The sequence below is a fragment of the Bubalus kerabau genome, chromosome 3 (genome assembly GCF_029407905.1).
Source record: "Bubalus kerabau isolate K-KA32 ecotype Philippines breed swamp buffalo chromosome 3, PCC_UOA_SB_1v2, whole genome shotgun sequence".
NCBI classification, from domain to species: Eukaryota; Metazoa; Chordata; class Mammalia; order Artiodactyla; family Bovidae; genus Bubalus; species Bubalus kerabau.
In genome coordinates this window covers 173,939,131-173,960,512 of record NC_073626.1, presented here as the reverse complement: position 1 = coordinate 173,960,512, position 21,382 = coordinate 173,939,131, and the positions used below count along the sequence as shown (strand labels likewise).

The window sequence follows — 21,382 nt, the reverse complement described above, 5'->3', positions numbered from 1 at the left end:
TAAAACTGTCAGGCCATTCAACTTTAAAAGATTCTGCCTATCTTATCACATTCAGATTGCTATAATAAAAATATCACAGATCGGGTGGCTTAAACAACACATACTAATTTCTCACTGTTCTGGGGACTGGGACATCTAGGATCAAGGTGATGGCAGATCAATGTCTAGTGAGGGCCCGTTTCCTGGTTCAGGGATGACACCTTCCTGCAGGATCCTCATATGGTGATGAGAAAGCTCTCTGGGCTCTCTTCCTGTTGCTGCTGCTGCTAAGTCACTTCAGTTGTGTCCAGCTCTGTGCGACCCCATAGATGGCAGCCCGCCAGGCTCCTCCGTCCCTGGGATTCTCCAGGCAAGAATACTGGAGTGGGTTGCCATTTCCTTCTCTGGGCTTTCTTCCTATAAGGGCACTAATCTCATTCATGACGACTCCACCCTAAAGACCTAATCACCTCCCAAAGGCCCCCACCTCATAAGATCATCACATTAGGGATTAGGATTTCAATACATGAGTTTGAGGGGGAAACAAACATTCAGTCCATAACTCTGAATGGATGCCTTACGAGACCCAGGCTTGATGATATATTTCTCACTCCAGGTCAGCCTACCAGAAATGCAATATCCTCCTAAGTAACTCATGGCTCCTTAGGTACTAGTGGGCTACCCAGTACTGGGGAAGCTCAGAAATGGAGGCTACTATGAATGAGGATATTAAATAAAGGCATGAGGAAACTGTGGACAAGGAATGTCATCAGTAGAAATGGGTGTAACAATAACAATACTTCTTCTGGTCCCAGTTGATAGGCCTTATTTGGTTGTAAGTGAACATTGAGTAGAATATGAACTTGAAAAATGTTGAGTAGACCCTCCAAAAACACAAACACACACTGAGGGCCAGCACTGCTCACTCACATGGATAGAAATGCAGTGGTGATGGCTCAGGTTTCACAGATATGGGGGGAGGTCAGGCGGCAAGCCCCACGTGCTGATGTTCAGTGATTTGTGTGGGTAGTGCATTTGGGCTGCATTCTCTTAGGCCACCTATACCTGCCCTCGGCTTGGGCACAGGTCACAGACATCATGTGGGATGGGGGTCAAACAGAAGTCCTCAAACACCACATTTAGGTTTGAACAGGCCACAGAGGCCAGACAGGGGCATGGATGCTTGGACATAAGCTAAGTCTTTGGGGTAGAACACCTCCTGTTCAGAAGAGGATACAGCTTTCCATTCCCACTGAGGGGTGACTGAAGGTTCTGGGTCTTTTAGTACCACTATGCCTAGAGGTTACCTGTCACTGATTACACACTGTTAATTATAACTGGGTCTGAATGATTATGCAGCATCTGACCCAGAATTTCACAGCTCAATAATCAACTCCATCCCCCTCTCTTTCAGTATTCTCATATCTGGAGCAGCAGAAAACACCTACATGGACGTTCTGAGCACCTAGTATAAATGGCAGGCAAAGCTGAACACCTGAATAAACCAGAGGTCCAATTTTCTTGACAGTGTCTTTTGCTGAGCATAGATTTTTAATTTTAATTAAGCCCAGCTTATCGATTCTTTCTTTCAGAGGTGTGTCTTTGGTACTGCATCAAAAAGATCATTGCCAAACTGAGGGCATCTAAATCTTCTCCAATGTTATCTTGTAGGAGTTTTATAGTTTCACATTTCATATTTAGGTCTGTGGTCCATTTGAGATAATTTTTGTCCTTTCCCTTCTGAGGGAGTCAGTGATTGGGGTGGACAAGTTGGACATGTGAGAGGAACCTGGTAAATACTAGACATCCTAGGAACTTTTGGATTGTCCCTGAGGACTCCTGTTCTAGAACTACCAGCACCTTTGTGGGCACAACACAGGCACGTTGCTAAAACCGGAGTCCAGGGATTCTAGAATGTACCCTTCTTGGGGTTGGCAAGGAGACTGCTGGTATAAGTTATCCAAGACCATGTGTGTAAGGGTGGGGGGGGGCGGGTGGAGTGCTGGACTGTACAGGACTGGGTTGGGGAAATGAATGAGGATTCAACTATGCAACAACCCTTCTGCCCAGCAGAGATTCTTACTGCTAGCAGACGGCTGGGGCACTCACAGGCCAAATAACATGGCTTATTGGAACCTGGCAGGGACATGTCTGGAAGTCTATCTTCCACATGTCACCCATGCTGCCAGGTATGGCTGAGGTGCTCAGGCCTCAGAGCACAGCTCTAGAAGGTCCTGGAGCTGAGGAATGATGGGGTATATAATATCACCATTATCCAAGGTGACAGCCTCAGATGACAGCCATGTTGAAGCTGCAGCGACCCTGGCCAAAGTGGGCTCCAGAGACAAGAGAGAGCAGCTAAGAAATCCCTGACACAGCTGATGCCTCTATTTGTACAGAGCCTTGGTTTCAGACTTGAAAGGAATGTATACTCTAATAGCGGGGCGAACTTACAGGCCTTGGGCCCCACGCCAATCACGCACTTGGAATGTGGCTCCTCTGTCTTTGTGTCTGAAAAGACACACCCTTGGCAGATGGCACGTTCTGGGAAATGATGTGATGGGGAGGCAGTGGGCATGGTGGTGCCACAGGGACATGCGGGAAAACTGACATGAAATCGTCAGTGACAGTTTTAAGGTCTCTACCAAGTACAAAACAACCCACTAGAGAACTACCTCTTAAAAAGATCCACTGCCACCCTTCACATTGCCAGGATGACACGAGTCCTTCTCTTTAGGTCTGTGGTCCACCTGAGTTAATCTTTGTCCTTTCCCTTCTGAGGGGGTCAGTGATTGGGGTGGACAAGTTGGGCATGTGAGAGGAATTTGGTAAATACTAGACATCCTAGGCTAAGTCCTATGGCCATGGCCCACTCATGATACGAGCATGGGCTCAGGCTCCTGGGACCCCAGGGGTGGGGCATTTCCAGAGTGAGCAGCACACACAAGAGCTGTTCCTCATGATTTTTTTTTTTAAAGGACAAACAAACAAAGAAAGATAACATAACAGAAGCATGTTTTTCAACCCAAGAAACTAGAGACTGATTTTTACCTTCTGAACCAAGTAGACACTCGTAGCTCTCTCAGCAGCCACTTTATCCAGACTGGATCCCTCAGGAACAAAGTAACTGACATCAGCAATGTGCACGCCCACTTCAAAGTTGCCTGTAAATGCACAAGAAGGTTGATCAGCCTGGAACTGAAGGCCAGGGTGACCCTTCCTGGGAATCTACCCCGAGAAGGCAGGTCGCTCTCCGAGGTCAGGGGGCATGGAGCCCAGGCTGCCTCCTTCAGGCTCTCCACCGACACTCTGGGGAGTACGCTAGGGTTACTTTCCTCACTAGTCCAACAGATGAGATTTTTTTTATCCTGAATAGACAACACTAACCATTTTTACAAGATGTTTACCACTGCTAAAGTTTTCTTTGTCTCTGAGTAAACATCAGTACACTTGCAGAAGAAGACTCATTTTGGATGATGAATGAATCCTCAGCTCACCACAAGGAATTAGTCCCTAAAGCCTCTGAAAGCACTGGCCCTTCGGTCTGTGCCAGCCTTCACTCAGCCCCAGGGCTGGCCTTCCTGCCTGATTTCACCCCCCCCCCCCACCGTCCACACCGCTGCTAACCCGGCAGAGCCACAGGCGCAGTGATGTCGAGCCTCTTACTCAGGCCCTTGCACAGGCTCGCCTCAGTCCACCTTGCCAGCCTTACGGCTCATCTTCCACGCACTCTCTACACAGACGTCGTGGGAAACCTCTTCCCATTCCCAGAACGTATCTTACCTCATCCCATTTGGATGCTTGCTTGGCTCATGCTTTTTCTTACACTTGGGATAATAATTGCAACAGGATTTGCCCACCCAAATCCTTCTCACCATATAAGGGTCGATGGAGACAGACTCCCAGAACAAGACGAGATGCTCTGACCTGTTTCCCCCACCCGCACCACTACAGTACCTAACCCACAGCTGAAGATGTTTATCGTGCTCTTTTCAGAGCGATCATCGCTCCCAGACACCACAGTGCATCTTTACTGGCTCCTGTGTTCACTGTCTGCCCCTACAGTGAAGGCTGCAGTAAGGCAGTGCCTTTAGTGTCAAGTGCACTGCTGTGGGCCCAGTGCCTAGAAGAATGCCTGACATGGTGAAAGTGAAAGTGAAGTCACTCAGCCGTGTCTGACTCCTTGCGACCCCATGAACTATAGCCTACCACACTCCTTCATCCATGGAATTTTCCAGACAAGAGTCCTGGAGTGGGTTGTCATTTCCTTCTCCAGGGGATCTTCCCGACCCAGGGATCGAACCTGGGTCTCCCGCATTTGTAGGCAGACGCTTTTACCATCTGAGCCACCAGAGAAGTCCCTGACATGGTAGGCACTCAATAAATACTTCCTGAGTGAATGAATCAACAATTAGTGTGTTTGCCTGTTGTCTTTGCTGTTCTGGTAAAAGACCTACTTTCTTTCCCTTTTAGAATTGCCTGTTCCCTTCCTGGTGGAGCTGTTTTTTCAGCAGGTCCCGCCTGCTCTATCAGTTCTACCAGGGACCTGATCCGAGGACTCAGGCTGGTGGGAACTGCATCAAAGTGGGCTTGGGGGCTAGTTAGGGTATACATTTAGGATTTACTCTTGAACATCCTCTACATCATCTATCGGATATACTGTATGTAATTACACACATACACACCAACATGTACACGTGAAAATGCACAGAGTGGACAGAATATGGAAAAGAGCACACCTGTGAAATGGCCCTTGGCTTGGAGACAGTGAGCAGCATGGGCACGGATGATACAAGCACAGAGGGGAACTGCTCACCATTTAAATATGTGCTTGACGGAATTCCACTATACCCCATTCCGGTTCATAGTGACTGGTCTAGGCATAGGCATGTGACCCAAGTAGATTTACTCTGAGCCTGTTTTTTTTTTAATTAATTAATTTTTTATTGATGGATAACTGCTTTACAGAATCCTGCTGTTTTCTGTCAAACCTCAACATGAATCAGCCATAGGTATACATATATCCCCTCCCTTTTGAAACTCCCTCCCATTTCCCTCCCCATCCCACCCGTCTAGGTTGATACAGAGCCCCTGTTTGAGTTTCCTGAGCCATACAGCAAATTCCTGTTGGCTATCTATGTTACATATGGTAATGTAAGTTTCCATGTTACTCTTTCCATACATCTCACCCTCTCCTCACCTCTCCCCATGTCCATAAGTCTATTCTTTACATCTGAGCCTGTTTCCAGGGGTTGATACGGACTTCAGAAAAGAGAGTCTCTCTCCCCAGACTCTGGACAATAAGTCTGGAGCTGTCAAGGAAACACCTTTGCTCCATAATTATGCTGACAGAGAAAACAACAGGGCTGAGAATCACAGGGAGACGCACAATGGCCTTGTTTGGACTTGAGGGCACAGCTGAACATGAAACCAGCCTACCTGGAGACTTGGAAGTTCACGTGTCGATCAATTTCCTTTTGGTTATGACTCACTAAAATAACCAAGCCTGATAGCCAAGCTGACTCAGAGGCGCTCGCTAACATGTCACCACTTTTTCTTCTGCTTTACCTGGATAATCAGTCTTAAGGCATCTCACATTTTAGCTGCAAAGTGTGTAGCTATTTCAGTTCAGTTCAGTCACTCAGTCGTGTCCAACTCTCTGTGACCCCATGGACTGCAGCACGCCAGGCCTCCCTGTCCATTACCAACTCCCAGAGCTTGCTCAAACTCATGTCCTTCGAGTTGGTGATGCCATCCAACCATCTCATCCTCTGTTGTTCCCTTCTCCTCCTACCCTCAATCCTTCCCAGCATCAGGGTCTTTTCCAATGAGTCAGTTCCTTGCATCAGGTAGCCAAAGTATTGGAGCTTGAGCTTCAGCTTCAGCATCGATCCTTCCAATGAATATTCAGGTTGATTTCCTTTAGGATTGAAGGGTTTGATCTCCTTGCTGTTGTAGCTATTTCCCTTATTTCTTCTTAACTGGGGGAAGATTTTTCCCTCAATTTTTTAAAATGGAAAAGTGTTTAAACTTGGGGTGGTTAAAATAAGAGGTTCAGGGAAAAAAAGAATTTAAGATTCCCCACTCTCATCTGTCTCACACTCGGGGCCCACCCTCCTACAGGGCAGCATTGGGGTTTTCCACCCAGTCCTGTAACATTAATACTTTAGGGGAAACCCAAACCCATCTAAGAAATATTGGCCACTATGGGATCACAGAACAGGCCTATTTCCCACAGAGGAAGGGGCTGTCTGGAAAGCTGAGGAAAACCAGTGTGGCTCAAAGTTCAGCTGCTTCCCTGTGTGAGCTTCGCAGCTGTGTTGTTGGGTCACCAGGAGCAGAGAGACCTGCCTGCAAAGATTGAGGAACTCAGCCCGGAGAGAACGTGGCCAAGCGTTTCAGACTGCTCAACTCCCAATTTCCGTATTACCAGTATCTAAAACCAACACTGGGAGAAGGTAAAATAAAGTGTCTTCTTTTGAAGTCAGAGTTGTAATATACTGGCCTACCAGGTAAATACTGACTGAAGGAAAAGGAAGAGGATTATTGCGTCATGATATAAACAAACCATAATTCTAAGTTCAATCTGTGTGCTGTTACTGCACGTGAACTTTCTGTCCTTAGTCACAATTGACAAACTGACAAAGAGCTCATGACAGGAGATAAAACATGCGGGGGCCAATCAAAACAGATTTGAGAGGCTTAAATTTCTCTCGGGATTCCCAGAAGAGCCTCTAAAACCAGCAAAGAGGAGCTCTCTTACTCTCTCCTTTGGACCTTTTTTTATGGAAACCCTAAGTAAATATTTTATTACATATATTTACATAATGTGAACTTGCAGAACTCTTGAGTTTTTATTCTATGAAAGAGAAAATACAAATCCAAAAGGTTATGTAGTATATGCTGCCAAACATCTAGGACCAATTCGATGTTTCAAAAAGTAGTCTTCCATATAAAAGTATTCCTTAATTTTTTTTTTTTTTAAACATTAAAAATGTTCATTTGCTGGGGCTAAGGTGAGTCCCGAGAGTTGTGAAGAGCTGCGGAAGCAGAGGAAGGGAGAGTTCCCGAGGCCAGCCGTGTGTGGCTCACTGTGCACTCCCAGACTTCCACGACTGCCGCTCTGGATGAACCTGAGTGAACACCAGAGCGCTCCACCAGTGAACACACTGACAGAACACAAGGCAGGGGCTTAAGGGTCTTCTCTTCCAAGCTGGCCTCCCAGTCAGTCAGCCACATCCCGACCGCGTCCCTGTCAGGCAGCCCGTGACAAGCCCTCCTGGGTGGGGAGCTCACATCCTGAAGCCACTTGCTCTGAGGAGCTCTGGTCGTGAGCAAGAGTTTCCTTACACAGACCCAGGATACACGGAAATGGGGCCATGAGATTATTCTAGCACTGGGCATCTGTGAGAGAATCCGTCTGCTTAAGGCACCCACAGTCTAATGGGGTGGGCAGGCACACTAACATGGTGACGGTCTGGTGTGACCAGGGTTATGAGAGAGGAAGGTTGCAAAACCTCATTCTGTGGGAGCGAGTTGAGATGAAATCTGTTTCTACTTCACTGAGAACATGTGAAAGTGTTTTGCAATCTAGAACAACTACATGAACATAACGTTGACAATGATGATCATAAAAATGATAAGGATAGCAGTAGTGACCATTTACTTAATATCTATTTTGTGCCAGGGGCTCCACACACATTCATGTAGCTTTGACAATAGCCATATAAACCGTGTTTCACAGATGAGTCATCTGAGGCTCAGAGAGGTTCCAGGTCACTTGTCTAAGGTTACCTGGCTAGTAATGCAATAAACCCTGGATTCAAAACTGGGGCAGATCCAGAGCCTCTGCTCCCTTTTATGACCGCCCTCACCAGCAACTGCTGTCGGGGTAACTCCAGGACGAGCCAACACAGCCCACGTTTCCATCTCAGTGGGTCACAGCTGGAAGTCCCTCCCTGTCTCTTCTCATTGAGCAGAAGCCACATTCTTGGCTCTGGATTCAGCAGTCCTGTCAGGGACTTTTCCCAGCGCTGTTTGCAGCCACATCCCTGCTCCCACAGCCATCTCTTTAGCCTCTTGTCACAGGGACTGACTTCAGAACAACCTCTAAGCTATCAACTCTAGTCCTATTCAATTACAAGTCCCCGAGATTGAACAATTCCTTTCCACATTTCTGCTCTGCAGTCATCTTTAGCAGTGGCAGAGTGACTGTCCTAGGTACTTGAAAGGGTCAAGCCTGTTGCAGAAGGGAAAGTACCAAGCGTCCCTTTACCAGGAGTGAGAGCAGGGCCTTCCAGACGTGGGTCACCGGTGTTCACCTTTACCCGCTGCGCAAACCCTGCAGGCCCCCACAGCCCTGAGCATGCAGCCCAGTCCTGGCTTCTAAGGTCTTACTAGCCTGGCTCCTGCCAGCGTTCTTGCCCTTTGGCTTGTTTCTTCCACTCCTCTCTCTGCATGCTGTGCTCTGTCACTGCATCACAAAGCAGTAATCATGACAAAATTTGTCATCATGTAGGTCTGCCCTGTGCACGTTCAACTTTCCTGGCCCTAAGCCCTTGAGTACCAGAAACTGTCACCAAACTTCTTAAAACTGTTCAAACCCATCACCTCCCTTGCAGGGCGCTTTCCTGTTTCTTTTTCTGATGACCCCCACCAGTCCTGCAGACCCCTGTGTAAAACCCACTCCCTCTGGCTGGCTTTCCCAATGACCTAGACCAGGTTACCCCCCTCCCAAATTTGGTGTCTCCCACAGAATCTTACACCCTCCCTGCAGCCCCCACCCCCACTGGAAGGAGGTCCTGACATAGGTATCTCCCCTACCCTCTGTAATCAGCACAAAGAGCAAGGAAAAGATAGAGTGCACGGCTGGCACATGAGGTGGCGCTAGTGGTAAAGACTCTGCCTGCCATTTCAGGAGATGCAAGAGACGGGGGTTTGATCCGTGGGTCAGGAAGAGAAGGTCGGGAAAAGACGCGGAGAAGGAAATGGCAAGTCACTCTAGTACTCTTGCTGGGAGAACCCCATGGATAGAGAAGCCTGGTGGGCTACAGTCCATGGGGCTGCAAAAGAGTCAGACATGATTGAGCACACACGCAAGAAAATAAAAACACAGGGCAGATTCGCTGCCACTCTGGGTGGAAAGGGACTGTAAACCCTGCCTGGTCTAACTGTGCAGAGTCCTCCCCACACCAGGTTCTTCCCTGAATGCGTCCAACCTTCCGTTTGCACATCCGACGTGCCTGCGAAACCCCTACTTGCTGCAGCCCACTCCACCCTCAGACAGCAATGATGATGTAGACAAATCTCCCCTCAGAGCCAAAACACCTGCCGAGCGTCCCCACCTGACGGCCCAGTTCCACCCCCTACAGGGCCGCCACATCTCCTCCAGGGACAGCACTCTGCCTTCAATAATGAGTGAAGTGGCCCATCTCTTTCACCAGGGGTGGGGGGGAAGGGGAGGGGCTCTCCGCAGGGGGCAGCAGCAGCAGCTCGGAATGTTTACCCCAGTCTGCTGCCCCTGGGTCTTCTCTCAGTGAAACAGCCACGTGGCTTGGGATCAAGTCACTTTGGAATCCTCAACACCCTCCTCCCAAACGTGCTCCTAATAACCACTTTCATTCACTCAATTAGCCACTTAACACATACTTATTAGGCTCCTACTCTATGACAGGCATGTTTTTTTCCTAGGCGCTGGAGACATACAAGTAAACAAGACTGACGAGGTTCCTTCTCTTGTGGAGCTTACACTCTTGAAGGGGAGAGAAAGACAATAAGCAAACAAATAAACGCTGAGATTGCTTACCGTAACAAAAACAACTTGGAAGAAAATAAAACACAGTGAGTGATGAGAACGCCTGGGACCTACCTCAGATTTGGTTTGGAAAGGTGTCCCTGAGGAAACAGACTGAGATTTGTGTATATAAAAGGAAGTCATATATTGACAGAGTGGAGAGCATCCCAGGGAGGAAAATCACCAGAGCAAAGGTTTGGGGGTGTGGGCAGTGCGGGGTGGCTGGGTGCATTCCAGAAACAGAAAGAGGATAGGAAAGGTGGGAACTGGAAGCCAGGAGGCTACAGAGGAGGCCCAGTGAGAGATGCCGCAACGGGCCAGGAGGAAGTGTTTATATTTCGCGTGTAATTGGAACCCAGCAGGGAGTTTTAAGCAGAGAAGCGACATGTGTTGGATATGCCACGTTCACCTCCTCATGCTGCCAGTGCCCTCGTCCTCGTACCATGTTCTACTGATGCACCCAGGGTCAGACTGGACTGAAAACAGCAGGCCTGAAGGAGGTCACAACCTCTCAGGAACAACACCGACAGGCAAACAAAGTTGAGCAATCCTTCGGTGACATCACACGTATGATAAACAGAGGGAGATGAAAAGGAGCACGGCCCACTAAACACACTGACAGATGCAGCAGGTGTTGGGCTTCCTGTCCCGCAGACTGCTTTCCATCTGGTCCACGTGACGGGAACACGCTGCTCTGGCTAGGGTCACTCTCTTGACCTTGTGGTCGGTTTTCCCAAAAACGTGTCTTAAGAGAGTGAAAAAAAAAAAAAAAAAAGTGTTCTGGAAGCTCAGAAATGGTAAGCCAATCGAGAAGATGGAGAGGAAGGGACTTTCTGCCATCTAGACATCCCCAGCTGGGAGGGGCCTCACATATGGCAGCAACCCAGTTGGAATGCAGGCCCTGACCTTAGTGAAGTCATTCAGTCATGTCCAACTCTTTGCAACCCCATGGACTGTAGCCCACCAGGCTTCTCTGTCCATGGAATTTTCCAGGCAAGAGTACTAGAGTGGGTTGCCATTTCCTTCTCCAGGGGATCTTCCCAACTCAGGGATTGAACCTGGGTCTCCTGCACTGCAGGCAGATGCTTTACCATTTGAGCCACCAGGAAAGCCACGAGGGAAGCCAAACTAAACTAAGACCTTAGTTTGGTCCCACTAAATTTTAGAGACCAACTCCCTTTCCTAGGGACAACTGGGCTTGGATCACCGTGTAGTCACACAACCAACTCCATCTTTTAGTTGGGCTAAGAAAATTCCCTCTGACTCTGGTGGAAACACTGACTGGGCTGCCAGGTAAGAGGGGCAAGTCAAAGTCTGACGTCTTCCAGTTCTGTGTGGTATTTGGTTATGTAATCAAATGCAAAAGTTGACCACTGGTACAGCAAGCCATGGCAGAAGTCCATGGCCATGACGTGGTGATGGTTTGAGAATATTTCATAAGCTTAAAAGGAGGCAACATAAAAAATTCTAGGATAAGTAAATCTGAATGCAATGTAAGGTCCCCGTGCATAAGAAGGGGGTTGTACAAGATGATTTCTTAGGTTCTCCTGAAGGTTAGGATTTGAAGAGTCTGGGACTGTCTTTCTTGTATTTTCTTTTGGCCATCCAGCAAAGGGTTAATGAGAAGCATTAGCTGCAGCACCGTAACTGGTGAGCTCACCTTCTGGAACCAAGCAGCCTACAGAACCTTTTACCTTCATTATTACAAAGGGCTCTATCAATCTGCAAGTGCTCACTAAACTGCCCACACAGCAATTTTTGTCATGTTCAATCTAATTCTCAGGAATCTAAGTTTTAAATTTATACGAACAGCATGGAAGAGGAACACCCAGGTAGTAAATTCCACTTTTCCCCTTCCAAATGATTTGAGCGATGGCCTCCTTCATTAACAGGGAAGAGAATGAGCAGTTGAACATGGGAGGCTGCCACACCCAACATCTGGGAACTTCAAGGCGTTTCAGGAGCGGGGAGAGCCCAGGTCAGACCTGGGACAGAGAGCACAAGCTCACGAGAAGTCTGGAGTGCAAGAGGGCAGGCACTTCGTCCTTCCTCACTGCCAGAAGAGAGTGAGGTCAGAAGGGCCGAGAAGGACCCTCAAAGGCAGTTACGAGGTTCGCAGGTCCATGTAAGGACTGGGAGTGGGCTGGGAGTGGGGTGGACTGGCCATGGTTTCAGGGTTGCCAGGGCTGGGAGAGGGGAACAAGGGGTTTCATTATACTGTTCTGTCTGCTTTTGTGCGTGTTCAACATTTTCTATCCAAAATTAAAAAAAAAAAAAAAATAAAACTGTAGAGGTTGAAGCCAAGGAAAGAAAAAAAAAGTTTAAAAAGGAAAAATCCAGTTAAGTAAAACTAGCTACAAGTTTTCAAAGGAAGGCCAGCCAACAGAGGCAGGAGAGGGTTACCGCTTATGAGGAACAGAATTAAAAATGCCCGCAGTGACGACCTCTGCAGCCTGAGGATACGGGGACTGTTCCTTCCTACATCATACACATTTGTCATGTTTCCAGCTTCCAAAGGCTGGAAAGGGAATAAAGATGAAAAGTCTAAAGTAAAAAAAAAAAATGTAAACCAGCTTAAAAATGTCTGGAAAGAAATATATCAAGATGGTAAGAGTCGTTTTCTCTGAGGGGCAGGACCCTGACTTCTCTTTCTGCTGATACATAAATTCTAATTTTTATGTAAGTGGGTTACTTATTTTACAGTTTGTTGTTTTTTTTTAAAATGCACACTAACAAAATGCTGGGTCCCTCCTCAGCAGCTGCCCCCCATTCCTGGCTCCTCACCACACACCAAGAGAAAAGCACCAGTGGCCACCCCAGGCAGGAGGCAGGAAGGAGCCAGTGGCAGCTCGCGAGCCACTGTCCTGGAGGAGAGTGGACCTCCGCACTCTGCAGGCAAGCTCTCAGAAGGTGTGCTCAGTAAATGAAGCAGCAGGAGCTGGGCCTACCCCACCCCTGTGGAACAGGAAACAACCATTCCCATGCCTGAAAGGTGACTTCCCAGGCTTCTGCCACCACTTTGGAGGCTTGGTGTGTATGGCTCGCTTGAAGAGCCTATTTCTCTTGCCCGCAAGAGCGTAACAAGGCTTGCAGGAGTCCAGCAAACTGGTTTCCCAAAGATACAAGTCTGAAAACCAAATTTCAGCATGTTTACACATTCACTTATGGATTTTTCTTTTTTAAAAAGCCTCGCTATTAACAAAACATAATCACTAGTGTCTCAAAATACAAATTTAAAGAGATGAACAATCTTCAACAAGTTTAAAATATAAACATCCATGAGTATTTAAATGACTATTTACAAAATGTTAACTGTTATCAACAACTGCTTAATCCAGGGATTTTCCTGGTGTTCCAATGACTAAGGTTCCACACTGCCAATGCAGGGGGCCCGGGTTCAATCCCTAGTGGGGGAAATAGAGCCCTGTGAACTAAGAGTTCACAGGCCGCAACTAAGATCCTGCACGCTGTAACTAGAAGACCAAAGATCCTGTGTGCTGCAACTAAGACCCAGCTCAGCCGAACAAAGAAATTTTTAAGAAGACAACTGCTTACTTCAATTCCAACCATCCTTTCAGTTAAAAGTAAAGCACCTTTCATGAAAGTGAAAGTTGTTCAGTCGTGTCCGACTCTGCAACCCCACAGACTACACAGTCCATGGAATTCTCCAGGCCAGAATACTGGAGTGGGTAGCCTTTCCGTTCTCCAGGGGATCTTTCCAACCCAGGGATTGAACCCAGGTCTCCTGCATTGCAGGCAGATTCTTTACCAGCTGAGCCACGAGGGAAGCCCAAGAATACTGGAGTGGGTAGCCTTTCCCTTCTCCAGGGGATCTTTCCAACCCAGGAATTGAACCCGGGTTTCTTGCATTGCAAGTGGATTCTTTATCAACTGAGCTATCAGGGAAGCCCAGAGCACCTTTCATAGTCACCTTGAATTCTGAGGTATAAAAAGCTTGTAAAATATTTTTAATATATCCTGGTGACAAAACTCTTTCATGGCTTTTCTCTCATTCTGGAGAACTCTTTTGGGGTTCATGATTTTTTTTCACCATATCCAATCAGCTCCTTTGAGATCTAATTACTCAGTTTTATGAATTACTCTCTTTGCATTAAGGAAAAACTGTTTTCTAATTCCCCAAAGCTTCACAAAAGTTAACCAAAAATTGTATCTGTAATTTATGCACATTGACAGTGTGAATCCACAATACTGGTTCTCCCATAATAATAGTGTGTCAATTGCCTGCTTGTTAGAGCACTTCATTTGTATTAATTCAGTCAATGCTCCCAATGCTGTGAGATACATTTCTTTAGATAAGGATAAGGACACTGGGCCCAGGCAGGTCAGACTCCTGAAACTAGACTCCTAACCTGTACTTTATGGGATTTACCCCTTAGTGTCAGGTATTTGCCTAACTTGTAATTGCTTCTTTCTCAACTCCTATGGGCTACAAGCACTCTCAATGCAACGTTTAAAAGGGGTTATACATTAACTTCACAGAACATACATTTTTAAGATGACTAAAAGAGAGTATCACTTTCAACATGACTAAATGTGACTCCTTTTTGGGAACAATACATATTCACTGAAACAAAAACCCTGTCATGCACTCCTGTAATCAATAGTCACTTTCTATTTTCGAATTACCCATGTATCAATTGTGGGCTTCTCAGGTGGTACTGCTAAGAGTCGGACAGACTGAGCGACTTCACTTTGACTTTTCACTTTCATGCATTGGAGAAGGAAATGGCAACCCACTCCAGTGTTCTTGCCTGGAGAATCCCAGGGACGGGGGAGCCTGGTGGGCTGCCATCTATGGGGTCGCACAGAGTCAGACACGACTGAAGCGACTTAGCAGCAACAGAAGCAGCAGCAGCAGCAACAGGTGGTACTTGGAAAAGGCAATGGCAACCCACTCCAGCACTCTTGCCTGGAAAATCCCATGGATGGAGGAGCCTGGTAGGCTGCAGTCCATGGGGTCACTAGGAGTTGGACATGACTGAGAGACTTCACTTTCATTTTTCACTTTCATGCATTGGAGAAGGAAATGGCAACCCACTCCAGTGTTCTTGCCTGGAGAATCCCAGGGACGGGGGAGCCTGGTGGGCTGCCGTCTATGGGGTCACACAGAGTCAGACACGACTGAAGCGACTTAGCAGCAGCAGCAGCAGGTGGTACTAGTGGTAAAGAATCCACCTGTCAATGCAGGAGATGCAAGAGATATGGGTTCAGTCCCTGGGTTGGGAAGATTCCCTGGGGTAAGAAATGGCACCCCACCACTCCATTACTCCTGCCTGGAAAATTTCATGGGCCGAGGAGCCTGGTGGGATATGTCAATTGTGGTTGTAACTCAGTTTTCGTATAAAATATTCTGAATTGCTAAATCTTCTAGATAACTGAATGACAAACTTTTAATAATTGTTTATAGCTTTAGTATTTCTGGATGGAACCTCTATAAATGTATTATATACTTCCTTTTCTCAATATCAGAATATAATTCAATATTAATAACTTAGGGTCACTAAAATGAACATTTCTTTTGCATTTTGCAATAGATGCTGGTGTAGAACAATAGGGCAAACGTGTCCTGGCCTCAGGACACACACTCAAATTTACTTGTCACCCCCATCACTAAAATGGAGTAAAGACTCTTCAGATGCAAAACCTCCTGGCCAACTATAACAGCAGTTATCGCTGATTTGACTTGGCAAACAGAAAATACTCATATAATTCTCAGTTAAATGAATCATCTTCATAAAACTTTTATGGAATAGATACTATTAATATTCATATTTTACAGATGAAAACATTCAGGCTCAGAGAGGTGTGATGATTTGTCCAATGCCACACAGCAAACATCAGAGCTAGGATTAGAGCAATGCTGGACTCTAGAATCATGTTCTTAACCATCATGCCACAGGTCTACACGGGACAGCCTTTTCCTAAGGGGTTTAATCATTCCACAGTTATAGGTATCCCTTGGCTTTGGCTTTCATAGCAGCTTGAGATTTCATTCACATACAATTCCCTCAAAGTGTTCAATTCAATGGTTTTTAGTATATTCAGTGTTGCGCAACCATTACCATAATTGATTTTAGAACATTTCAACAACCCCAAAAGAAACTCCATATCTGTTTTCAGTCACTCTCTGCTTCCTCCCAACCATCCTAACCACAAGCAGCCACCAACTGACTTTCTGTCTGTGTAGATGTGTCTATTCTGGACATCTCACTTAACTGGAATCTTACGATATGTGCACAGTCTTTTGTGATCATCTTTCATCTAGCATAATGGTTTCCAGGTTCATTCATGTTGTAGCCTACATCAGTACTTCATTTCTTTCCATGGCTGAATAATATTCTGTCATGTGGCTACACCACATTTATTTAACTATTCACTGATTCCTAGACATTCGGGCTGTTTCTACTTTGGGGGCACTCTTTTACTCTTTAAAATAAACTTTTATTGAGGCATAAAATACATAAAGTATACACACCTTAAGTACACATCTCAGTGAATTTTTATAAAAGAGACACAATTAGGTAATCACCCCTCCCCCTAGAGTATGTCAAGGCTGTATATTGTCACCCTGCTTATTTAACTTACATGCAGAGTACATCATGAGAAACGCTGGGCTGGAGAAAGCACAGGCTGGAATCAAGATTGCCAGGAGAAATATCAATAACCTCAGATACGCAGATGACACCACCCTTATGGCAGAAAGTGAAGAGGAACTAAAGAGCCTCTTGATAAAAGTGAAGGATGAGAGTGAAAAAGTTGGCTTAAAGCTCAACATTCAGAAAATGAAGATCATGGCATCCGGTCCCATCACTTCATGGCAAATAGATGGAGAAACAAGTGGAAACAGTGTCAGACTTTATTTTTCTGGGCTCCAAAATCACTGCAGATGGTGACTGCAGCTATGAAATTAAAAGATGCTTACTCCTTGGAAGGAAAGTTATGACCAACCTAGATAGCATATTCAAAAGCAGAGACATTACTTTGCCAACAAAGGTCCATCTAGTCAGGGCTATGGTTTTTCCAGTGGTCATGTATGGATGTGAGAGTTGGACTATAAAGAAAGCTGAGCACCGAAGAATTGATGCTTTTGAACTATGGTGTTGGAGAAGACTCTTGAGAGTCCCTTGGACTGCAAGGAGATCCAAACAGTCCATCCTAAAGGAGATCAGTCCTGGGTGTTCTTTGGAAAGACTGATGTTGAAGCCGAAACTCCAATACTTTGGCCACCTGATGCTAGGGGCTGACTCATTTGAAAAGACCCTGATGCTGGGAAAGATTGAGGGCAGGAAGAGAAGGGGACAACAGAGGATGAGATGGTTGGATGGCATCACTGACTCAATGGACATGGATTTGGGTGGTCTATGGGACTTGGTGATGGACAGGGAGGCCTGGCATGCTGTGGGGAGGCCTGGCATGCTGCGGTTCATGGGGTTGCAAAGAGTCAGACACAACTGAGCGACTGAACTGAACTGAACCTCCCCCTAGTTCAAAAAATAGAACGTAACCAGAATTCCAGAAGTTTCTCTTGGCCCTCCTCAGTCTCCATACACACCAAAGATAACTGCTTTTCTGATCTTTATAATCTATAACCATAGGTCATTTCTGCCTGTCTTTGCACTTTATATAAATGGATTTGCACAGTATGTATTCTGTATGTATGTATGTATTTGGCTTTTTCTCAATGTGCTTTTGAGATCTATCCATGTTGTGTCTGAATTTACTCTGTGTCATTGCTGTGCAGTATTCCACAGTACAATTTATCCATTTTATTGTTGATAGAGACTTGGGTTGTTTTTAGTTTTTGCTATTATAAATAATGTTGTTATGAGCATTCTTCTACATATCACATGTACTCTTCCTGTGGGTATTTATCTAAGAATGAAACTGCTGGGTCATGGAGAATAAATCTATCCAGATCTATTACATACTGTACAACAGTTTTTCAAAGTAGTTGTACCTAACTTTTTCCCTACTCAGCATTGTTGTTGTTTAGTCGCTAAGTCGTATCCAACTTTCTGCAACCCCATGGACTGCAGCACACCAGGCTCCTCTGTCCTTCACTATCTCCTGGGATTTGCTCAAATTCATGTTCATTGAGTCAGTGATGCCATCTAACCATCTCATCTTCTGCTGTCCTCCTCCCCTTTTGCCTCCAATCTTTCCCAACATCAGTGTCTTTTCCAGTGAGTTGGGTCTTTTCCAATAAGTCCACTCTGCATCAGGTGGCCAAAGTATTGAGGCTTCAGCATCAGTCCTTCTAATGAATATTCAGAGTTTATTTCCTTTAGGATTGACTGCTTTGATATCCTTGCAGTCCAAGGGACTCTTAAGAGTCTTTTCTAGCACTACAATTCGAAAGCATCAATTCTTCAATGCTCAGCCTTCTTTATGGTCCATCTCTCAGTTCTGTACGTGACTACTGGAGAAACCATAGCTTTGACTATATGGACCTTGTCAGCAAAGTAACATCTCTGCTTTTTAATTGACTGTCTAGGTCTGTCATAGCTTTCCATTCAAGGAGCAAGTGTCTTTTAATTTCATGGCCACAGTTACCATCTGCAGTGATTTTGGAGCCCAAGAAAATAAAATCGGCCACCGTTTCCACTTTTTCCCCCTTCTATTTGCCACTAAGTGATGGGACCAGATGTCATGATCTTAGTTTTCTGAATGCTGAGCTTTAAGTCAGCTTTTTCAGTGTATGAGAGTTCTAATGTATCCATTAGATCCATGGATCCATTCATATTCCCATTATATTTGGTATTGTCAGCTCTAAAATTTGTCAACTATTCTTGTAGGAACATAGTATATCTTATTGTGGTTTTAATTTCCATTTCCCCTGTGGACTAATGATGTTAAGCATTTTTTCATATGTTTTTGGCACTGGCTATCTTCTTTTATAAAGTGTCTAACTCTACATATTCTCAATAAGAATCCTTTGCTCGATACACACACACACAAACATATATACACACACAAATATATGTAAAACAAACATTCTCTCCTCTGTGACTTGCCTTTTCATTATCTTAATAATGTCTTTTGATGAACAGTTATTAAATTTAACAAAATCTAATTTACCACTCTTTTTCTTTGAAGTTAATGCTTTTTGTATCTCATGTAAATCTTTGCTAAGGTCATGAGGTTATTTTTCTATGTGATGTTCTAGAGAAGAGCTGACACTTCCAGAAGCATTAATATTTACCTTTCACGCTATGAGTCACATGAAACTGATTTCTATGTATGGCACGAAGTCAGAGTCCAAGTTCATTTTTTTCCATATGGACAGTCAACTGATCCAGGTGGTGATGGACCCATCCTTTCCTCACTATGCTGCACCTTTGCTGCAAACCAGGTGATCATATACACGTGGGTCTGTGTCTGGATTCTCTATTCTGTTCTCACCTTGACTTCTGAATGGCAATTGAGTATTTATTATTTCAGCACAAGCTTACTAAAATTCTGCACCAATTTTAAACTTTCCATTTTTATACTGATAGTTTTCAGTGAGCACTTACTTTTTGTCTGGCACAGTTCTAAGTACCAAGGATTATCTCATTTAATCTTCTAGGCAATTTCCAATTGGGCATTATTATCCAAGTTGTACAGGCCTAGAGAGGTTAATTCTAATCTCTAGAATATGAACTGTGCTCTTCTTATTTTTTGGCCACACTATCTACCTTTGTGCAAAAGCATCAGTAACCTATGCAACTCTAGGCATTTATTGCTAAAACCTTTAAAGCTAGGTTGTGTTTTTGCAACAACAGGCACAAATGAAGTTTTGCTCCTTTAGCTTTTCATATACTCAGTATTTTGGAACTGCAGGACACTTGAGAAACTGTCCAGTCCAAACACATATATAGTTGGGGAAAGAGACTTCCAGAGAGATTGCAGATATGCCCCAACTTACGTGATGCAGTAGAGGCAACAATGAGACAAGAACCCAGCTCTGCTCCTATTTCAGTGCTCTTTTTGGGACCACAACTGCCTCTCATCAGGCAGTCAAGTGTGCTGGATCACGGAGGCTTCTTAGCTGGCCCTCAGGTTTACCCTGGTGCCAGGTCCTTGAGGATGCCTGAGTGGTGGGTGCCAGATTATCTTGGCTTTAATGAGCAAGGAAACTGGAACCAATCAGCAGAGCTGGAAGCAGATGAACAGGCCACAATCCAAATTTGGTTTAACAAGGTGCACTGAGACATCCATGAAAAAAGAGAATTTCCAAAGCCCAGACCCCACAGGAATCAGGCAAGCAAGATTTGAATGGAACATAGGAATAAGACTTAGAGGGGTGGAGCTGCCTCTCCACTTAATCTTTCCACTTCAATTCTGTGTCCTCAAAACAGGAACTCATTGGCAAGCATCCCAGAAGCCCACTTCCATGCCAGAGGCTTTGCATGACTATTCAGTTACTTGGATTTTTTGAGTCAAGGTACAATTCAATTTAAAAAATGACCATTCAAGATGGACAGTTAAAACTGTTCACTCACCAGTGCCCTAGATGAATGGAGAAGACATGCACTTTCTTATGAGCTGATGGTTCTACAGAAATTTTCCATTTCTCTTCCCAGGTTCATTATCAAGAGCCGTACTATGAAAATAGGATTTGTCTGTGATCAAGTACTTGGGTTGCCTGGTATTTGCCTGAGGTCAGAATGACCTCTGACATAAGTGATTGTAAGAGCAATAATCAGCGTTTCAAAACCAGGATTAGAAATTATTTCACATAGAAGAGGAGTGTAGGAGGACTAGTATTTGAAGTGCTGGGCATCATAAAGATGTCAGGGACAAAACCCAGAAATGGATCCAAGTAGAAAATGGCCTTAAAGTGCAATTTTTCTTTTCCAAAATCTGTGTTAGAGTTATCAGGGGTTCTCTTCTAGAAAACAAGGAATGGATTTAGAACACCATTTTTGATTAAGTGTTGTTGAGTCCTAACCACTGGACCACCAGGGAATTCCCATAAATCTTATTTTTAAACCAGGTGTGGTATATATTTCCAATGGCTAATAAATTAAATTTTCCTAATTAAGTGTGAGTTGCCTCTTACAGTATAGTAATCAGTAGTTAGGAAGGACACCCCTTAGAAACATGGTACTTCAGGGTTCAGCTTGTTGAAGTGAATGAAACAGAGACAAGCATACATGACCAATGGGCTAAGAGAATATGAGGGGCTGAATCTAAGGGCTTAAATTAAGGTACCTTGTCAGAGATGAAGTCAAATTCCAAAAGGCTAGAGAAGGCCTGACACACTGTTTAGACATTATCTTTTCTGATGAACTGATCCTTCTAATTATCATTTAGATACTCTCCTTACAATTAGTAATGTTTTCTATTTTAAGAGCTATTTGTCAGACATTATAAAAAAATATACTAGCTTTCTTTTGCTTAGTACCTTATTGAAAGCTTTCCTCATCTTTTTACATTTCATGTTTTCATCCTCATGTTTTAAGTGCGTAGTTATAAACAGCATATAGCTAGATTTATCCAGTCGAACAATTTTTGCTTTTTAACTGCAGTTAAATTTGATGTGCTTATTAATTTTTTGTTACTTTAATATGCACTTCTTATATTTCCTGCACTCTCTACTACTTT

General features: G+C 44.8%; 1 protein-coding gene across 9 annotated transcripts in view; it reads right to left on the bottom strand.

Moving 5' to 3' along the window:
* DIS3L2 (DIS3 like 3'-5' exoribonuclease 2) overlaps window positions 1-21,382 on the bottom strand; it is a 392,221-nt gene that overhangs the window by 119,565 nt on the left and 251,274 nt on the right. For all 9 annotated transcript variants that reach the window (XM_055573741.1, XM_055573738.1, XM_055573742.1 and 6 more), the window contains one exon: window positions 3,031-3,143. In XM_055573741.1, coding sequence (XP_055429716.1) covers window positions 3,031-3,143 — 113 coding nt within the window. The remainder of the gene's footprint in view (window positions 1-3,030; window positions 3,144-21,382) is intronic.